The 21,814-nt window shown below is 39.1% G+C and overlaps 1 protein-coding gene across 11 annotated transcripts in view; it reads right to left on the reverse strand.

Moving 5' to 3' along the window:
- Positions 1-8,747: 8,747 nt before the first annotated feature.
- Positions 8,748-21,814, reverse strand: part of SLC16A9 (solute carrier family 16 member 9) — a 31,174-nt gene continuing 18,107 nt past the window's right edge. For 9 of the 11 annotated variants that reach the window (XM_073353386.2, XM_073353384.2, XM_073353382.2 and 6 more), the window contains 4 exons: positions 14,608-14,751; positions 13,109-13,204; positions 9,814-10,722; positions 8,748-9,448 (listed from right to left, as the gene is read on the reverse strand). In XM_073353386.2, the coding sequence (XP_073209487.1) occupies positions 9,270-9,448; positions 9,814-10,722; positions 13,109-13,204; positions 14,608-14,751 (1,328 nt within the window). In that variant the 3' untranslated portion in view covers positions 8,748-9,269. The remainder of the gene's footprint in view (positions 9,449-9,813; positions 10,723-13,108; positions 13,205-14,607; positions 14,752-21,814) is intronic. The other 2 variants (XM_073353390.2, XM_073353391.2) reach the window with 2 other exon arrangements.

Consider the following 21,814-nt stretch of genomic DNA (forward strand, 5'->3'; position numbering starts at 1 on the left):
GTTACTTAAGAACTTCTTCTAGCTGTCACTATAAAACCAAGAGCACCCAATGACATTTCAGCACAAACCGTACTTCCAGGAGAAGAGGAATTATATGAGGTCAGTGGGTGACATGCTGACTTTCTATTTAGGGCAAGATTCCTACATGATAGAGTTCATGATCAAACATTATAATGTTGTTCCTAGCAGTTTAATGGATATAGTGTTCCATGCACCCTACCAGGTTTATAACTGTGTATGATTTTTGCCTCTAGAGGCTCTGGCACAATTCAAAAGTGGCCTCTGATTTTGGGCATCTCTGCTTTTGGATATTTAGCTTTAGACAACTGGGTTCTTATTTTAAGAACTAATAAATACGCACAATTCTAAGTCAAGGCAATGGTTACTGTGGGTGCTCAGCACCCTGGGGGAAAAAAAATCAAGCTTTTGATCTCTACAGTTGGATATCCAAACAAAAATACCAAAAAAAAAAATATATATCAGATTACACTAGAAAACATGGAGCCCTATACTTAGGGCACTAAAAAAAAAAAGTGATTAAAGGCATTCCTGGCCAGTCCCACTAAAGAGGTGGAACTTCAGGAGGAGTGTAACTTTAATCAGAGTTCGCAAAAAGAAAAGGAGTACTTGTGGCACCTTAGAGACTAACCAATTTATTTGAGCATGAGCTTTCGTGAGCTACAGCTCACTTCATCGGATGCATACCGTGGAAACTGCAGAAGACATTATATACACACAGAGACCATGAAACAATACCTCCTCCCACCCCACTGTCCTGCTGGTAATAGCTTATCTAAAGTGATCATCAAGTTGGGCCGTTTCCAGCACAAATCCAGGTTTTCTCACCCTCCACCCCCCCACACAAATTCACCAGCAGGACAGTGGGGTGGGAGGAGGTATTGTTTCATGGTCTCTGTGTGTATATAATGTCTTCTGCAGTTTCCACGGTATGCATCCGATGAAGTGAGCTGCAGCTCACGAAAGCTCATGCTCAAATAAATTGGTTAGTCTCTAAGGTGCCACAAGTACTCCTTTTCTTTTTGCGAATACAGACTAACACGGCTGTTACTCTGAAACCTGTCATTTAATCAGAGTTATAATTGTTCCTATGAAACCAAATTTTAATGCCTTTTGGGAGCAGGGGTAGAAAGGCACAAGCTGTATTGTGAAGTCAGGGATCAAAAGAGTGTACCTGCAGAGGGGTTATGTTGTATATCCCACAGTGACTCTGGCTACAATTTAAACATAGGCTGGATTTGGTTCATCCTTTTCAGTGAATCTGCACTACGGATGAATCAGTAACAGAACAGAGATGAAAAAATTGGAGAGAAATTTTAAATTGCTATAACATTGAATGAACCTAAATAATAATAAAATAGCTTCACAGTAAGAGCATAGCATAAAAATGAGAAAATATTGCTGGGCTTTACAGCGACTGCTTCTGTGAACTATTTCAGTTACTTCAGCCAGCATTTAAAAAGACATATAGTATTTCTTTCTTCAAGAGAGCAATAGGGAACTATTTAACTGGGAGAGTATATTCAGATCCCACTCTCCAGAGAGTCTTGATATAACTCTGAAGAGGATGATAAACCACTGTCTGCTTCTGCAGTATAAATAATTGAACTCAGATCAGAAACACAAGATCACTGAAATAGTCCTTTGGACTTCAGCAAAATTTCAAACTAGAAAGAGGTTTCCATTATTTCTTTTCAATTTTCTGTGCAATTCTGACTTTGTGTCATTGGTGTTTTAACATTTTTAATCTGCCCATGTCAGACTTATCTCAAAAATGTTCTGTGAGACTAAATTCCTTAAATAAAAATCCCTTGAAATACAAAGAGAACCATGACATCAATGGGTGTTCCTTGCAAACACGTAGGGCAGCATAACCCCATATGGCCTCTAGTTTCTCTTAGTATATTCCTAACCATTAACATCCATTACAAATCATGGGACTCAGGAATATCTATCCATTTGGGTGCATAAATAGGCGGTCAGTGGACTACAATATGTTTTTCCAGAAACCATAAGGATTATCAATTAAGTAAAGCACTGCAGAGATTTAAATCCCAATAATCCTTGGCAGATTAATTACCAAAAACAAAGAAGTCACCATAAATATTCTTACCATCTGCTAAAAAGAAAATAGATTGTTCTACTGTCTGACCGCCTATTTATGGCCTTACCATAAGGCAAACTGAGGCAGCCGCCTGAGGTGCCAGACTGTTTAGGGGCACCACTAGGACCCAGAATGTAGAAAATTGTGTCTGCTGCTGGTGCATATGTATTCTCTCTGCTCGAGATGCGCAGAGATGGTGGAGTGCTGTGCAGGAGGAAGGAGGGCACAAGAGACATAACAGGCAGGCAGGAGAAACAGTGAGAGGGAATAACAGAAATCAGCAGGAGCTGCGGGGAGAGAGAGGAGGAGGAGCCTCTTATGTACCTCTCTAGCACCCCCAGGAGCCTGGACTGATTAACACCAGCTTTTCAGGGAGCTTCCTGTTTCCTGCTGCTTCCCTGAACCCACTTGAAGAGAACAGGCAGTCAACTGAAGTAGTAGGAGGCAGTTAGGCCCTTAAGACGCTAATATCTTCCCTAACTCAGGCCCTGCTACCAGCCTGCTTATTTGTCCCCTTCAGCTGAGTGTTGAAAACCACTCTAGCTGGCACAGAACAGCAGTCATGAGTGAAAGAAGAAAACGCCCCTCTGGGGCAGCATTCAGAAGAAGAAAGCAAGCAAAGGAAGCTTTTCTATCTAAGCAGGAAGGAGCTCTCAGGAGATACATAGACACACACATGTTCACGGTGAGCCTTCCGGCCCCAGTGAGGATGTGAGTGGTGAGGAGATGCCTGATCTTCCACTTAGTCAGAGTATAGGTGATATGGATGCTGCAGTAGCTGCCAGGTCTCCATCTCAAATGGATGTAACCATGCACATTCCTGAAAAAAAAAGTGTACATCAGAGAAAAGTGTGGTGGAGGCGAAAGAAACGGCTGCTGCTGAGTTTAGTTCCTTAAGTCTAGATGATCCAGGACTGTGGACCCACTTAAGCAGTAGCCTGAGGGACTTCCTTGTACTGCTTGGGCCACAGCAAGTGAAAAAACGTCATGTTCCCCAAAGACAATGAAAATAGAAGTTGCCATCCAACACATTACTGGCATGAAATCCCTAATGGTGACAAAGAGGAGAGGCCATACTTTATGTACTCAAAACCCCAGAATGCTGCACACTGTTTTTGTTGCAAACTCTTCCAGTCTGATGGCTGAGTTTGATGCTGTACTCCAGGAGCATTGAAGAGTCACCACCCAAGAAACATACACACATCCCTACCTTGGAAAAAAAACCATTCAAAATGAGATCACATAGTTACTGGCAACAAAAGGCAAACAGAAGATTGTGGCAGATCTAAAGTCAGCAAGATATTACTTTTGTTATTCTGGACTGCACACTTGAGAGCAGCCATACAGAACAAATTACTTGAATGGTGCATTTTGTGACAACAACAGAACCTAGTGAAAATGTCTCTGCAATGGTGACTGTCATAGCATTTTCTAGAATTTATTGACATTGATGATACTAAAGGAGCTGGTAGGACAAATGTGCTTCTTAAAAAGCTGGAAGATACAGGAATTGCGATAGCTAACATGAGAGGTCAGGGCTACAATAATGGTACCAACATGAGAGGAAAGAACAGAGGAGTGCAGAAACAGATCTGCGAGTTAAACCCTCGAGCTTTTTTTGTCCCATGCAGTTCTCATTCATTGACCTTGTTTGTCAGTGATGCAGCACCAGCTTCTAGTGAGGCTGCTGAATTTTTTAATGTAATTCAAAGCATCTATGTATTTTTCTCTCCATCCACTCAAATTCTGAATTAACATATGGGGACACCCTCTCTGACACTGAAACCACTGAGTGCCACAAGTGGGAAAGTTGAGTGGAGACGATAAATCCTATCAAACACCAAATTGGGAAGATAGATGATGCCATAGTTGCCATTATGCAGGATAATGCTGTTCATGGGAGAACGGTGGCAGAGGGAAATGGAATCACCGGAAACATACATACAGAACTTCAAATTTCTGTGTGGCTTAGTGTTGTGGCATGACATATTGTTTGAAATAAATGTTGTAAGCAAGAGACTTCAAGGTTTTGACCCTGATATATCTGGAGCGATGGAACAACCAGACAAAGCAAAGTCCTACCTACAGTCTTACCGGTTAGATGAGGGATTTCAAAACGTTCTGAAGAGTGCACAGAAGTTGGCCGAGGAACTTCACACTGAAGCTATTTTCCCACCCATTCAAGAATACAAGAGTCACCGAAGATGACGACATTTTGGTTAAGAGGCACAGGATAATCCCATAAGAGACCCCAAACAACAATTCAAAGTTGAATTATTTAACCAGGTGCTAGATTGTGCAATACAGTCAGTTGAAGAACGTTTCATTCAGCTCAAGGAACACGGCAATATATTCGGGATGTTGTACAATATTCCAAAACTCCTCATTATACCCAAAGACGACCTATACCAGCAATGCAGGGCTCTAGAGACAGTGTTGACACACGATGACATGCGCAATATTGATGCGAGTGATTTAGGTGATGAACTGAAAGCCCTTTCAAGATACATTTCAGCAGGGTCAACTCCAAAGGCTGTTCTGGAATATATGACCACCCTCTTTCCAACTGTTTTTGTTGCTCTGCACATACTTCTAACACTTCCTGTAACAGTTGCCAGTGGAGAACAACAAGCCTGTATAGAGAAAGTTCAAGTAGTATATGTAAATTGAGACAGCTGGAAAATTACAGATTTTCTGTACTATAAAAAAAAAATCACACTTAAAAATAATTTAATCCCAAATCTGTCTAAAAAGCCAAAGTGAAAAGAAATGAGAAACCAAATACCAACTCCTGTCCCTAAAATGGCTTTAGGTCCATTGAAACATTTCTTTTTAACGTTGACGCCACTGCTAGGGTGCCTCCTCTTTGTTTGCTGCTCTGGGGATTAGCCCCTCCCAATGCTCCCTTCTGCCACTCATTTGCACACCCTGCTCACACACAACCCCTTCTATGTGCAACTCTGTATGCTCTCCCTTCGCGGCTTGGTCCTCCAGCCAAGTCACTATAGTCTTCCCCTTCCAGGGTTTCAGAGTCCGAACGGATGACTATCACAGGCAGTCTTCTGTTCCACTCCCCACTCTGCGTGTTGTCCCCAGCAGCTAGTAGGGGAAACCCAGGCTGGGTTCCAGTCCAGCCCAGGGACCCTGCAACCAATGTCTGCATTATCCCAAGCTTTGCTACTACTTCACCTACAGCAGGCTCTCTCCACCCTCCTCCAGTTGACCCTTCTCTCATGGATAGCACCCCATAGCTTCCATTCTCTCCCTAGTTTCCACCTTTCCACCAGTAGAACATGACTGCAGGCCTCACGCTGTAGCCCCCTCTGGCCTCAGCTTCCGGCTTTTATACTAGCTCAGCCTGTTCTTCTCCAGCTGCGCTCCATCTTCTATTAGGACTTGCCTAGCCAGCTTAGTTCTCCCCAAGTGCAGCCTATTAGGTTAGTTAGCCCTTTCACAGCTACCTTAATACTTTCAGTGAGGGGTGAAGTAAAGACCCTGTCACTCTATATGAAATGTTTCAAAATGAAGTCATTCTGAAACAAAAAATCCAAAAATTTGAAAGCTTTTTTGACCTAAACATAAATTGTTGCAGTAGATACAATTTTACACACACAAAATTTTAAAAACTTTTTGACTGAAAACTGTTTTGATGAAAATTTTCCAATCACCTCTATACAGAAGAGAGAAAAATACATTTTTCACACTGGTAATGTTCACACACTCTCCAGCGTCCAATATTTGAATTTCCTGTCTAGTAGCTCCCAACATCTGGGGGCTCATACCACAGAGTTAATGTCAGGTGGAAAGCGAGTATTTAAAACAGGGATTACCCTAAATATAGAACCAAAGGAAAAGTGATGCAACCATAATAAATGCTGCTAGTTCTCCTCTCTCAATGTATCAAACTCACTGAAAAAGGTGAGATTCATACGGTCAGCGGTACCTTAGCTGGTGTAAATCAGTGTAACTCCATTGAAGTCAATGGCCCTGCACAGACTTTGCACCAACTCAGGATCTGGCCCTACGCCTCTCTTCAAGGTGAGGTTACATCAGGGACGTAGACCCCAGTGCCATCTTTGGACAAATTGCCTAGTAATAAATTCTATTTCTGACGAGGAGATGTACGATATTGCTCTATCATTACAGTGTTTAATTTTTATGACAGAATGACAAGTATTGTCCTTATATTTTCATATTCATGATGCCAAGGCTATCAAATAGTCAAAAAGTAGGTGTATCGGGAGAAAAAAGAAATAAAGATTTAAGATGAGGCAATGTATTCCTCTTTAAGGTGTATGTGTCCTGGATAAGATGTTATACACTTCGCTAAAGATAATACATGATACTTCTATGGCTATATATTATGTATTCATAGGTAAGGCTATGATTTTGTAATGGATATTTTTAGAAAGAGTCATGGACAATGAACAAAAATTCACAGAAGCTGTGATCTGTCCCTGACTTTTATTAAAAACATCCCTGACAAAACGGGGAGGGAGGATGGTCCAGCACCCTGTCCCACAGCATACAGTGGCAGGGAGCTGCAGACCCTTGCCCTACCCAGTGGCTGGGAGGGGGGTATCCCCCCTGCCCGCAAGGGATGGGGAGCACCAGGGAATCACCTGCCACCCTGCAGGACTGGAAGCTGAGCGGGGGCATGGGGGCGGCTGGGAGCTGTGAGGAATCCCCCGCTGCCACGGTGGCTGAGCTGCTGCGGGGCCCAATGTCACAGAAAGTCACAGAATCCATGACTTCTGTGACCTCCATGACATACATGTAGCCTTATTGATAGGGCAGACCCTCAGATGATGTAAATGGTCTTCAATGGAGCTAGGACAGTTTGCACCTGCTGAAGTTCTGCCCTATAATTCTGAATGTGTGGCCATATGGATTGCCCAACCTAGAATTTGAATAATACTTTTAGGCACCCACATTTGAAACTTAGGTTCTTTAAATGGCAAATGTGTACACACTAAATACTTACCTAAAGTTCTCCAACACACATAGTTTAACACCTCAGGGAAAAAAGTCACTTTACACAGCCACAAATGGCCAGTGATCTGCAACGTACAAAAAAACAGACCTCCCCTACCTCAATCCTGTTAGCAAACACTAACGAAAACAAAAATAAAGGAATAAGAGATCAGACTCGTTTGACACAGTGAGGGTTTTCCTGCTGTATGAAAGTACTCCTCCTTCCACTTGCAGTTTCCACATTCCCACTTGGATATGGAATCACCTTTATTTTATAAATTGCTAAAGGACAAGTGTGATGAACAAGAAAATATCTGCATTTTTTTTATGAACATGGTGCATGTATCTGTGTGTAGATCAAGAGGGAAGAGGAATGGGTAGAGCAGGGGTTCTCATGACCCCAGGAGTGGGGACCAAAGCCTGAGAACCCACTGTCCTGGGTGGGGGGCCAAAGCCAGGGGCATCAGCCCCAGGCAGGGGACTTGCAATCTGAGCCCCACCACCCAGGACCGAAGCCTTCGGTCTTCAGCTTTGGCCCCAGGTGATGGGGCTCAGGCTTTGGCCCCGGGCCCCAGCAAGTCTAACGCCAGCCCTGGCAACCCCATTAAAAAAGGGTTGTGACCCACTTTTGGGTCCCAACCCACAGTTTGAGAACCACTAGGGTTGAGCAACCAAGCAGGAAAGGCAACATAATAGCCTAGATAAAGAACTTCCCAAAACACACACAAGGCAGGTTTATAACTGTGAAGAGAGGACTCTTTGGCCCCAACCTTGGTAAGACAGCTCCTTTGCCAAGGCTGGAAAGAGAATCAAAGACAACCTAAAACATTAGATGATCCCAGGGCCTAGACAAGGGTGGGGGTTTAAGGGAGTGGGTAGAGACTGCCCAGGAAAGTGCCAGCAAAACATTGACCAGGCTAACCAGGGAACACACAGACAGACGGAGAGGTAGCATGTTTTGAGCAGGACAGTGTTTCCTCCCCAGCCAGAGATGGAGGTTAGCTGGGCTGAAGAGAACTTGCAGAAGCTGGCAAGGGAAGATTAGAGTATGAGTAAGACCTAGGCATATAAGGCTTTACATTGTACCTTTCAGTGAATAAATAAATAATGCTTTGTTTTGAAGACTTTTTTTTTTGAACCAATCAAATTGGTGGTCACAGCTCCCCACAGTAAAAAGGGCTTACAAGTGCCAAATGCAGTTGAGCCTGTTGCATTAACATGGTTGATAAATAGGAGCAGACACCTAAAGACCAGTTCCAGAGTGGCTGGAACATGTGGTTCTGCCCAGAGAGGTGCAAGAAGTGAGGCCTGTCACCTAAGGACTAACAGGGGTCTAAAGTGCAGTTCACTTGGTAACCATGACAGAAAGCACACAACCAATCTTTGTGTAACAGTTTAAAAATAATGTTTTTTAATTATGCATGTGTTTTTACTTACGGAATTTTAAAACCATGCAGCGACTTCAGTGGGAATTTGGGTTGCAGAAAGGTGGTGAAACTGATCCCAATGCACAGGGCCTGGAAAAGCCGGACTCAATTAATAGAACAAGAATAAGTGAAAGTACCTAGGAACATGTCCTTGGGGGTGAGATCCCACAGCTCCAATCCAATGTAGGATGAGGAGTTTGCATAACTGTGTCAGAGTTTAAAGATGGTTTCAACAATCATATTTATTCCTTGGTTTGAAAGATTTTGGTTCAACAGTTTTTAAACAAATTTCAAAAAGCACGCAGCAAAATATTTGTAGCATAGCATCTTAGTTTGCAGTGGTATGCAGAATGTTAAATGTTACCATAATGTTCACTTCAGTTATGCAATAGAAGTTTTTTCTCATTAGCACTTTACAATAAAGCGGGGAACCTTAAAAAAGGAAACATTGACCTTACCATGATATAAGCACCTCACCAACGTATTGCATTCTAGGTGATAAGGTTTGTTTCCCCCCCACCCCCCAAGACTCTTGTTGTACAGCTATTGGAAACCTTTGAAGGGAGACATTAGTCCATCCTTCTCCATTAAAAAAAAAGGCGTAATTTATTCTAAATGTCAAGTATCATTGGATTTTTTTCTATTTGTAAAAGGATTTTTGTATTTCATAAGTGGAAAAATTACTAAAATATTTTGCTATATAGTACATGCTATAAAAAGGCATTGAAGTGTTTTCCAGCTGCCATTTAAACACTAGATGCAACTGTGTAGGAGTAAATATTTGGAGGTGGCTTTGCACTCTGATTATTACAGTTGTCCCAGCATGGCAGAGCTGCCACCAACAGAAGAAGTCCACCCAGCAGAACACAAAGTCCACTAAAGCAGAATGCAATGTCATATGTCTGTGTCCAGTCATAAAACCAACCTGGAAAGAAAAAGAAAAAATAAGTGAGATCAATGATATGCAATTACTGAACACAGCAGAAATGTACTGAGAATCATATTTGAATTCACAACAAAATGTAACATTACAAACAGTATATACTAAACCATAAAACATGCAAAACAAATATAATCTAAAAACTGTTTAGCACAACATCTTTATATTTCCCTTACATTAGTCTAGTCAGCTGCAGAGAAATGTGTTGTAACTTTCTAAATATTTGAATTTCATCATTCTACTATCATCATAACTAATTAGAACTGACTTCAGTGTAAATGTATTTAATTTGGTACTGAAAAAAAATCTATAACAATTAGAATTTGACATCACTTAACCCAATATCTTACCAACAATTGGTGGTCCAAGGCTATTTCCAAGTCCAGCAAAGAACATTAATATCCCATATGCATGTGCCAATTTCTCAATTCCCACAGTCTTTGTGGTTACATATGGAAAAATTGACCAATTCCCAGAGAGAAAACCTAAAATTCCAGAAAGTATTGCCAGTAAAATGTAACTTTTCGCAAATGGAATTGCAACCAATGCCATGCCAGTCATTATTAAGGTAATTACATATAGGTATAAAGTATTAATCCATTTAAAATCTGCCAGTACTCCTAAAACAAGTTTACCAACTGCAGTCATAATCCCTAGAATGGAGATAAGAGGCATAACATATTCTTCTTCACTAATGTTTGAACTTCTTGCTACATCTTCCATAAGCAGTGAAGGAGGAAATCCACCAATGTCAAAAAGTAAGATGGCAATAAAAAGTGATGAGAATACTTTGTTTTTAAAAAGAAACAAGGTTTCCTCCCAGTAGTTTAAATACAGTTGCCACTTCTTCTTTGCAAGCTGTTTGCAAAAGTATGTTTGTTCTACAACTTTCTGTTTATAAGTGTCTGTCTCTTTTGCATGTATCGATATTAATCCATTCTTATTTAAAATGCTATCCTGTTTGCATTCACGACTGGACATATTCACACATTTTTCTTCATTGTAGTCCTTTTCTAGGATGCTTGTATTTTCTTCATCATTTTCTTTCTCATGGTAAATCAAGTATTGATCTGCAACTTTTTCTAGGCATGACTTTTCTGGCAAAGGGGAATCAGATAACTCCAAAGGTCTCATTAGACTGCCACATGCTAGTATATTTAGCGATAATGCGCCAACTATTAGCAAACATCCATCTAGTCCATATAGCTCAATGAGTCCCCTTTGTAATGCTGCATATATAAAAAGTCCAACACTTGAACCTAGAAAAGGAAATAAGATCAGTGTAAGTTATTTCATGAGGTTACCTCAGCTCTCCAATAGCAAGCTTTAATATTAAAGATACTGTGAAATATAACTGACAGATATGGTCTTTCAAGGAAATTGCCATATTATATTAAGTGTATGTATTAACATGGGTTGGGATTGTATGTAAGATACAAAATCTGGGCAGTATATACTGAAAAGGTGTCAGACAAGTTTGGTCTTTTAGGACAAATAAGTGTTAAGTGGATTCATGGGGAATCCCTAGGAAGAGGTTAATGAAAATTACCCAATTCCCCTTATGCAAATAAATTACCATGAAGAGAGTCTTTGTCTGTGATTACCTGTTACAGAAGGCCATGAGCTCTATAAAGAAATGGCTGCTCTGCACAGCCATTGTGATAGTTATGGATTTAAGACAAATATGAACCTGTAACCATGGAGAAAACCCAGTTATGGATTTTGAGGGAATAAAACCTACCAGAGCCCTAGACTGGAGTTGAGGGTGACCTCTGGTAAACTTTATCATTGATGTAGGTTTCTTTTCTTGTTTTAAAGTCTTCTCTGTAATGCTTTTAACTTAAGAAAATGTGCTTGCTTAGAAGGAACTGTGTGATAACTTATATTGTAGGCAATACACTGATCACAGCCATCAGAGACAAAGCCTGTTTAGGCAGTCTGGCTTGCTGGGGATTTCACAGTATAAATCCAGGGAGTTGTGCCTTTTGAAGTTAAATTTTCTTTTTTTAAATATATGCTTGTCATGAATGAAAACCCTTGCCACTTCAATATATCTGGAAACAACATATTTGGAGTAATCATGTCGACAAGGATTAATAAGAGTTAAAATACCAATATGAATAAAGTATGAAATGAATGACTAAAAGGGTGTCAACTTGAAATACCGTGTTTTTAAATAATGAATAAGAACTCAGGATAAGCACACCAGGTGCCCACCTTCCTCAGAATTTTTCCTCTGTGGTTTTTGCAGAAGGAACAAGAGGCTGCAACCAAAGGTGTTCTATAGCTCAGCGTGACCAGTGGTGCATTCCACAAGCGTGAATATTCAGAGGCATTCACAAATAATTGCTAAGCAATCATTTTATACAGCCTAACCAAAGTAATCAGAATAACTATTTTATACCAAATCGTCAAGCCAAATTCAGCCCTTGGTTTAAGTGAATGCAGCTTCACTACTGTCAATGGAGTTCCAGCTACTTATACAGTGTTGAATCTGGTTGTCTGAATAAAATCAATGGGAACTTGTCATGTAAATTTGTTATAATATGGTGGAGAAAGTCTACTAATTTTGGGGGTTGTTTTTTTAAAAAAATTCTACAGAGTTATGACAAATATGAACAATTTTTTTATTTTACTACATTGGGGAAAATTTAGACAAAAAAATCCACAGAATTATTCTGTCTTCCACACATGACATGACCACCAAAAACAACCACAACTTTGACAAAATTAAATAGTATGGACCAGATCATGTCCTGCCACAGTAAGACACTGGCGTGGGACAGTATTTAGACACTATGCAGCAAGACTCCACATCTGGTCAAAACTGCTATAGAAGGGGGCTCAGAGAAAAAGCCCACAGGGCCAGAGGTGGAACAATGCGCACTCTCAACTACGCCCTGCTCTACCCACTCCCATGCTGGCCTATTCAGTCTACAACCCCTTCTCTGTAAGGACCACGGACAATTCCAGGTGTCCAGAGGATGAATGGGACAGCGCTGTGCTGGAGACTGAGCCAAACTGTCTCAAGAGATCCACACTCAGCAGATCCCTTCCATGCACATATTTAAGTAGCGTGGTTTGTGCCGCTGACTTCAAGCTTTTTTAGAAAAACAAAAACAAAAAAACCCAAACAAACTTTTCAGCGTCCCTTTAAAAGTCAAAGCCAACAATGTCTAGGAAAATTTCCATTTAAACTACAGCTTTGCTAATTGTCCCCTAATAAGCTTAGACAAACAGCAATTCTAATTACAAACAAAAAAGAGTTACATTTTATTCTAGAGCATCATTTCTGTTATTTTGCACTACCATTCATGGCTATATAGACTGCTAACAATTATAAATATAAAAGGAGTACTAGTGGCACCTTAGAGACTAACCAATTTATTTGAGCATAAGCTTTCGTGTAGTACTCTAGTACTCCTTTTCTTTTTGCGAATATAGACTAACACGGCTGCTACTCTGAAACCAATTACGAATATAAATCTTTTGATTTTGTGATGTTCTTATTGACCACATTTTGGCTTTGTTAAAGATATTTTTGACTAATCCTTTCTGATTCTTCATTAGTCACTAATATCAGCAGTAAGCAGTATAGGACATACTACAAATCTCTAGTTTATAAATTATATTTTAAAAACATACCTGTTGAAATCAAACCAAGTGCAAGGCCTCTGCGTTTATCAAAATACTGACAGGTGATGGTTACTGTTGCTGTATATAATAAGCCACAGCCAAGCCCTAACAAATATAGGAAGTTTATCAAAGCATAAGGTATCCTGTATAAAACTTTATACATAGTTTACCTTTTAGAAAATTCAAAAACTAGCTAATACTTGACAACATTCAATTAAAACATGTAGAGCAGTATCATTAATGAATATAATTAAAGATTGGATGTGAAAGATCAACCTATAAATACAATCTTAGGTCTACATTCTTGTTTCTCTCAAGTTATCTTTGTTTGTTTTTCTTTACATCAGATAAATTCATATTTATAAAAATGTATCTTTCTATCCAGATTTAAAAACAGAAACAAAAAACAAACCACCACCAGACTTCTGAATTTTAAAGACTTATTTTCAAAGCACAAGCAATACTTTTTAATCACATGGCATAAGTTTGTTTGGCCTGTACCTCCAGATCCAACTAATTGCAGAGACCAGTAATGCTCTTTGTATGTTTTCTTAGTCTATATCACAACTACCTTAATTTTGAACATACATAGCCAGACTGTCTAAAGCTACTCCTGCCATTTTTTAAACGATAAAGTCATTTTTCAAAACTATTACACTAAAAGGAACCTTAATGTGAAACGTCAGTATTAATCTTCCCGTTTTCCATATGAATCACAGAGTCTACCAATGACTACTGCTTCATTGGCTTCCATCCAAACAGCTGTAATGACGGATTTTCCGAATTACTGGAATGGCTAATTGTGTGCCAGGTAGTTTAAGATTAGAATACTAATCCAACCATTATCAAATAGGAATGCTTCCTTCCTTTGTTTGAAATAGTCCAATGTAGAGTAAAACAGAGTGGCTGGTTGCTAGCTAGTTGGAATACTGCAATTTCATGTAACACTGTAACTTCAATTCAGTTACATGAAGAAAACTTAAGGTAACTATTCACTTATTTCCTAATGATTTCTGGTTTGTTAACTAAAATTAATAAACAGCTATTCCTCTACTACATGATTCCTTGTAAGCTTTTATTCTTACAAATTTACAACTTCACAGTTATGGGAGAAAACTTGAAGAAAGTAGGTTAATACACAATATGAGCCTTCTTCCACTACTAATCAGCAATATCAAGGAAAGGCAATTACACGTTAGTTTTGAGACTAATCTTCTGAGGAGTCCTCAAAAGCCCTCATGCTCCTTATATTTGGCAGTATTGTAACATAATCCATTAATTCTTAAAATAAACAGTTCTCTATTCCTTGATAAGTAAGGCCCCAATCCTGCAGCTGCAAATGTGCAGCAGACCTCTGTGCCCACACATAGCCCTAAAGTATGAACTGCTTGCACGAGTAAGCATTTACAGAATTTGGTCGTTATTCTGAAAATAACAGCCTTTATACAAATTCAACATTTAGTTTCTAAATCATTAGTCTCAATATGAACAACAGTGAAATTTCTTACCAACAATAATTCCATATGAAAAAAACAGAAAATATATATTTGGTGCAAAACTGCTCATCATCAGGCCCCCAGCCACCATAAAACCACTGAAGATTGTCACAGGTCTTGCTCCAAAATAAGACACACATGCACTACAGACAGGACCTACAGGGAATGGGAGGGAAGATAAGAAAATAGCTTTTAAATATCAGTTCCAGTAAAAAAAACTCAAAGGTTTTTTTCCAGTAATATATTTGGTGTAGTTCTTTAAAATTGTTCAAGATCCCAATGGTATTATAGTCTTCAATACATCATAAGTCTACAATGTCACATTGCACTTGCCTGTATTATACATTCTTGACAAGTTTCACTCAAACGGTACTGAATGATACCGGGAAAATAGGAACATTCTATTTTACATCTTTAATGATATTTTAGAAAAGCCTGGTGCTATAATCATAAAACATAGAATAACGTTTAAAAACATCAAGCTGGGTTTTTTTTGTTTTTTGCAGTGTTGTTGTAGTTATGTTGGTCCCAGGATATTAGAGACAAGCTTTCGAGCTACACAGCTCTTCTTCAGGTCCTGAAGGGCTTGTCTCTTTCACCAACAGAAGTTGTTCCAGTAAAAGATATTATCTCACCATGTCTCTCGATTATTAATTTTTCCTTACATTCATGGCAACAGTGCCACCTGGTGCTTCCACTAAGAAAGCATCTACTGTATATTACCTTTCCCGCAAACCTTTCAGGAAATGAAAGGCTGACTACAAATAGACTATTTTGATAAGAGATGGTTGTAAACAGCTTTTCTGATGTTTATTTTAAAACCGGCATAACATAAGGGATTTAGTGCAGACCACAGCTGTGGGGCGTTGTAGCTGAATTAGTCTAGAACAGGGATCATGAAGCATAAAGGAGCTCTTTTTTCATTAATTTCAAAAATAATATAGTAAGTAGAACATTAAAGTAGAGGGAGTTAAAAGTCAGATACATGAGAAAGCTGCTGTCTGTTACAGGCAGGGAAATGCAAAATGCAAAACAGAGGCATATGCAAATATCTGAAATAATTCCTAGGGGCATCACCATACACCTCTAAGTCCCACTAAATAAGCCTCCTTTTCCCCACACATCTCCCTCATCTTTCCCATATAAGAGGAGGCTACAGCACAGAGCTTTTTTTCTTGTCTTTTTTTTTTTTTTTTAAATGAGAGTCAGGGACTGGCATAGTTCAGGGAAATTGCACTGGCCTTTCCCTTCTATGGCCCAGCAAGGGCAACCACTGTAGGCTCCTGGTTTCTCTGCTGTCACCTTTCTTGGGTAGAGACACACATCTCTCTCTGACTAGGGTTCATCCAGACTACACAGCTCCCTGCTGAACGGAGTGCACCAGCAAGCCAGACTGTGCTTTGCTTTCTCATCAGAGGCTACAAAAGGTTAATTGTCCACAGTTGTAAGTTACCACACGGCTCTTTCTAAGTGAGCACATTTATTTTTAAGGTGAAAGCATTATAGAGAAAACATATTAAAAGCAATAAAAAGAACCTGCATGTGTGATCATAAGCTTACCGAGTAATAATAATACTTGTAACTAGCAGTGGCCTTGAGCTGCAAAATTCAAACTCATATCTGAAATTCCTAAGTTTGGAAGTCTTCAGAACCAGGTTTTTAGACTGGCAAGTTTTAGAGCCAGTGGCCATTTGAGAAGATCAAACTTCATAGTTAAAGGATATTTTGATCAGGTCCATATCCAACTGTAATTCTCCAAAAGTACTATATAGAAAATGGCAGTCTGGTAGATTACTACTGTACTCGATGACATTTGTCAAGCTGGTCATGCTTATGTTAAGGGGAAACATGAGGAATTCCCAGAAGAGGGGCATTAAGGCAAGGGTAAGAAGGTAAACAGCAGTTGGAAATTGGTGCAGGTGGGAACAAGCAACTGGGAACGTGAGCCAGGCTTTTGGTACGGTTAGCAGCAGCACTGGCAGAGGCACAAGCAGGCTTGTGATGGAGGCTGGGATGGAGAACAGATATGGCAGCAGGAAAGAACCATAGGTCAAGTGAAAAGCAGGTCAGAGCTTTTGCTTCTAAAGAAGTTGTTAGTTTTAGGACTCTTCAAGGTGGTTAGATCAGGGCTCTATCCAGGCAAGGGGTAAGGGAGAAGGAGTTAGAGGAAGAAAAAAGAAGCTTGATTGTGGAGGTTGGTTATTTTGATTTTAGAAGAGGTAAGGAAGCTAGTGAGAAGTTTAACCTTGCTGCTTGTCAAGGGGAACAGCAACAATCAGTATATTGTGAGGATGAAAATTCTGCAGCGCAATTAGTGAGGGCAAGTGCTTGAAGTGTTAGGTTGTTGCTGATTCTTGAAATTAATTACTAGACTGGCAAATTAAAATTGATATGTTTCTTAAAACCTCAAGATTTAAAAAACAAAACACACAGGATGTCTGTGTGTTACATAAGAAGTTCTGCTACACTAAAAACATTAAGCAGGGATAACAATTCCATTGAGCAGAAGAATCTGCACTCTTTTTCATTCTCTATTTCTTGGTCAGTATCCTGTGAACAAGATAAACAGTGCTTCCTTTTCCTTCCTCCTCTTTTTATGAAGGGACTCTCCAAATTCCAAGACATCCTTTTTACAAAACTTCCCAGTACAGGAAAAGAAAGTGAAGCCTGAAGATACAAACATGTCAAATAATCTACAGTTTCTGCAAGATACTGTGGCCCTAGGTTTAGGAGCCTATTTCTTAAAGGTCCATTTTTCAGGAGTGTTCTAAATTTAGATGCTGAATCTTTTTATACTTCACATCCCCAAATTCTCACATTTCAGAGAGCAGTTAAACTGGTCAATCTCCTAGATTATCCATCTTTCTGGAATTGGATTTAAATTTGTTTTTTATTGGCTTCTTCCTTTCCTATTTTTAAAGCCTTGTACATAAGATAGCTACTTTTTGTTAATAAAAATATGATTTCTGGTAGCCATTATCTTTGACAAGAGAGTTTCAGAGATAACAGTACTCTCCATGGAAGAATCACACAGCGACCTTCACCAAGATAAGATAAATCTCAGACAAACTCATTCCTTCAGTAAAATAATCTCTCCATGGCTCTTAAGAAGTAATTATTTCCTCACATTTGCTAAACATCTGCAAGACAATCTTTGGCATAAGCTTGATGTCAAAAGATTTATAAATTTCTTATTTGTGTGTGAGGCAGATAATGTTCCTCACTTTTTATTTCTTTCCATCCAAATTAAGGACCTTAAATCACCTATAATTAACTATAAGGCAAAAAGCCACATCAGAGATCTGCAATGCAGCCATGAGGCCATCAAACTCTACCTTCACAAGATACTACCACTTAGATCTTTTGACGACTGCAGACAGTCTGCAAGGCAGGGTGAAGCCCTGCTGCCTGTGTAGAAGAATAATGGTCTAGGGACCCATCGACTGAAGCTTCTGCCTTGCAAAGACTATCAGTACTAACATCTCCCTCTCTTCACTTTCTCAACTTGCTATGTTTTGTTTATGATGATTTAGCAGAAATCATCATGGATAAAAATCAATGATTTAAAAACAAATTGATTTTTTTAAATTTAAATAGGTTTTTTCCTCAAAAAGCATTTTATAAAGAAAAATCCTATCTAAAGATAAAGATATATCTTTGAGCTATAATGTCTCATCATGGAATAGGGATTATAAATTCTAATTCTATAGTATGAGACACTATATTCATGTAATGTTTAAGAAAAGTTTTGTAAATGAATTCTAATAGTTCATGGATTACGGACCTAATCTTATGGGGTTCCAGGGGCTTCTGTATAGATTACTTAGGTTAATCTTTCTATCTACCCAATGAGACTCAGTGCTCAGTCTAGAAGATACCATCAGAGATGCTTAGTTTTACAATTCTCAAACTGTGGATTTGTGTCTCCAGAGATAACATGCTTGTTAACAGCAAAAATGTTTTTAAATAAATATATAGAGGTCAGAAATAACAGACCTCAATCCTATGGTCCCTCTGCAAATTTGTATGATAAATGATAATATGATAAAGCGTATGAAAGAGAAATTGAGAAGTGTGCAAAAGGTCTAGAGCAGGGGTGGCCAACCTGAGCCTGAGAAGGAGCCAGAGTTTACCAATGTGCATTGCCAAAGAGCCACAGTAATATGTCAGCAACTCCCCACCACCTCCCACCCACCTGCAGCCCTGCCGATCAGCACCTCCCCCTCCCTCCCTACACCTCCTGATCAGCTGTTCAGCTGTTTCATGGCATGTAGGAGGCTCGAGGGGCAAGGGGAAGAGCAAGAGCACAGCAGGCTTGGGGAAGAGGAGAGTGGGGGCAGGGCCTGAAGCAGAGCCAGGGGTTGAGCAGTGAGCACCCTCCGGCACATTGGAAAGTTGGTGCCTGTAGCTCCAGCCCCGGAGTCGGTGCCTAGACAAGGAGCCGCATATTAACGTCTGAAGAGCCACATGTGGCTCCGGAGGCACAGGGTAGCCACCCTTGGTCTAGAGTGTAAAATTGTTAACCTGAGTCTTGGTGGGTGGAGCAATGTCCACAATGATCCTGTTGTATGTGCTTGTGTGACAACAGAAGAAGGGAATGTCTTCCTTACAGAAACAATTGATACATCAGGAAATGCACACACAGCAGAATACTTACAAGTAGCAGCAGTAAAAGCTATAACAAACTGAAAAAAAATTCAAGTGTCTAGTACGTAGTTCGGTCACAGACTGTGCTGCAAATTTATCCAAGATGAGAAGAAATTTAGAAGAGAGTCCCAAGCTAACAATATACAGTTGCAGTGCTCATTTGATGTATCTCTTAGCCAAATACTTCAGTGTTCCAGAAATAAAGACTGTTTTTGAAATTGCAAAATACTTCCGTAACAACCACTTTGCAGCAGCTGCTCTGAAAAAAGTGGGAGGAACCAGGCTAACTCTCCCACAAAGATGTGCGATGGAACTCAGTAGTGGACTCTTTTGAGCACTATATCAAGAACTGGCCTAATCTGATGACAGTTTGTGAACAAAATCGTGAAAAAAAATAGATGGCACTGTCACAGCCGAAGTTCTCAGCATTAGGCACAAGAGACATGTTGAACACATGCCAAGTACCCTGAAGCCTATTTCTGTAGTCTTGAACAAAATGCAGGGAAATAGCTGTTTTATTACTGATGCTGTTGAAATTTGGAAGGAACTGAGTGAGATCTTAAAAAGGAGACACATGCAATGACAGTTAAATTACAAGCATTAAAAAAAACCCGAATGAGACAAGCACTATCTCCAGCTCATTTTCTTGCAAATATTCTCAATACTCGGTAGCAGGGTCAAACCTTAACTGCTGAAGAAGCAGGGCTGGCTACGACATGGATATCCAGCAACCATCCTTCCATAATGCCAGCTAGAATAAACTTCACAGCTAAGGGTGAACCATTCAAGAAATATGTTTGCTGGTGATGTTTTAAAGAAAGTCAGACCAGTAAACTGGGGGAAGACACTTAAGCACTTGGATTCAGAGACTGTTGAAGTGATAAGCTCACTTTTAAACAGCAGTAGCTTCTCCTGCTGATGTAGAAAGAATATTTTCTTCCTCTGGACTAATTCATTCCAAAATTAAGAAATCACTTGGGACCTGAAAAAGCAGGAAAGCTTGTTTTTCTTTTCCAGATTATGAACAAACAGGAAAATGAAGGTGAAGACTACTGTGTTAGCTGCAGAAGCCAATATTTTAAGTTTCTCATGTTGACCTGGCTGACATAGTCGATTGAATTTTTTTTTTTTTTTTAAATATTTCATTTAAACTATTTTACTTAAAAACAATTTTAACAAAAACAAACCTGTTTTAAAAAACTTGAATGTTTAAATCCAAAAATGCATATGTTTGTTTTGTTAAAATATTATGTTTGCTGTTGAAGAAAAATATCCAGAATACATAATGTTGTTTTAGTTAAATAGAACAATTTAAATATCTGTCTGGTGATGTTCTCCTCCTAAAACAGCATGGCAAGAAAATCCTCTAAATATTAATGATTAACCTGTTGAATTGGAGGTAGTTCACCTCCCAATGACTTCATAAATATCTGCTTCAATTATCTTTGGTAAATGAAATAACCAAACAATCATTCATTTTCTGATATAGCTGTAAAATTAATCTGAAAAGTTTTCAAAATAAATCACTTTAAAAATATATAGTGTGTACCTTCTAAAAATGAAATCTACATCTATCTTGGAATTGTGAAGAATATGTATTAAGGTTATAACAACCAACAAGAATGCACTTTTATGTAGAAATCCATGCTTAAATTGAGTCTTCCTGACGACTGATTTAATCATGATTTAAATCAAATCCACCCTGGCAGAAATGATATGAGAAAAAATAGGAAAAAAAATCCTCTCTTTCATTACTATCTTCATTAATCTGACCCACCATTGTAATTAATACCTGCTTGAACCTGTTTAATGAGGATGCAATGCCAGCATAGGATCTAGCCAACTTATGCAAAAATTAAGCCATTTTTATTTTTAGTGAGACATTTGCATATTAAGATGTTTCTCTGGAACTAACAGGTCTCTACAGCTTTGAAAGAACACTTCCAAATACTTCCGCTTGGGGAAGCACAATCGGTCCCAGAATCCCTTTCACACACTGGAAAGCAGCCTACTTGTGGCCAATAGACTTTTCATTCAAAACCTATTTGAAAAGAATCTGTTAATCTTAAAATGACAAAATTTTGAGCCAAGTTCTGTTCTCAGATCTCCATTTGTAGCTTCCACAGACTACAGTTGGAGCTGTATGCATGGAATATTTGGCCTTAAATCTGTACTCATTGAAAGGTGTTTTACAAAAAAAAAGTTGTAAAAAAATATGATGTGAAATCTAACATAATGGTAAAGTTATGTACTTTATACCTCAAACCACCAAGAGCATTCCACACATAAATTTACCTTGATTTAATTTTTATTTGTTTTTAAAGCAACTTTATAGTCTCCTTATTCCTCTTCCACATTTAAATATAAATAAATAAATAAAAATAAAAGATGTATTCTAGTTGTCTCTTGCACTGCAGAATGCTGTGAGGTCATCTATAAAATGCTACGATGCAACATTGCACAGGCTTGGCTATTGGGTGGGGATGTTTGTTTGTTCGTTTGTTTTGGGGGAGGAGTGAGATAGGTTTTTTAGAATATTGCATGGTTCTGATTTAATTTTGGTTTGTATACC

This window comes from Lepidochelys kempii, chromosome 7 (assembly GCF_965140285.1).
Source record: "Lepidochelys kempii isolate rLepKem1 chromosome 7, rLepKem1.hap1, whole genome shotgun sequence".
Lineage (NCBI taxonomy): Eukaryota > Metazoa > Chordata > Testudines > Cheloniidae > Lepidochelys > Lepidochelys kempii.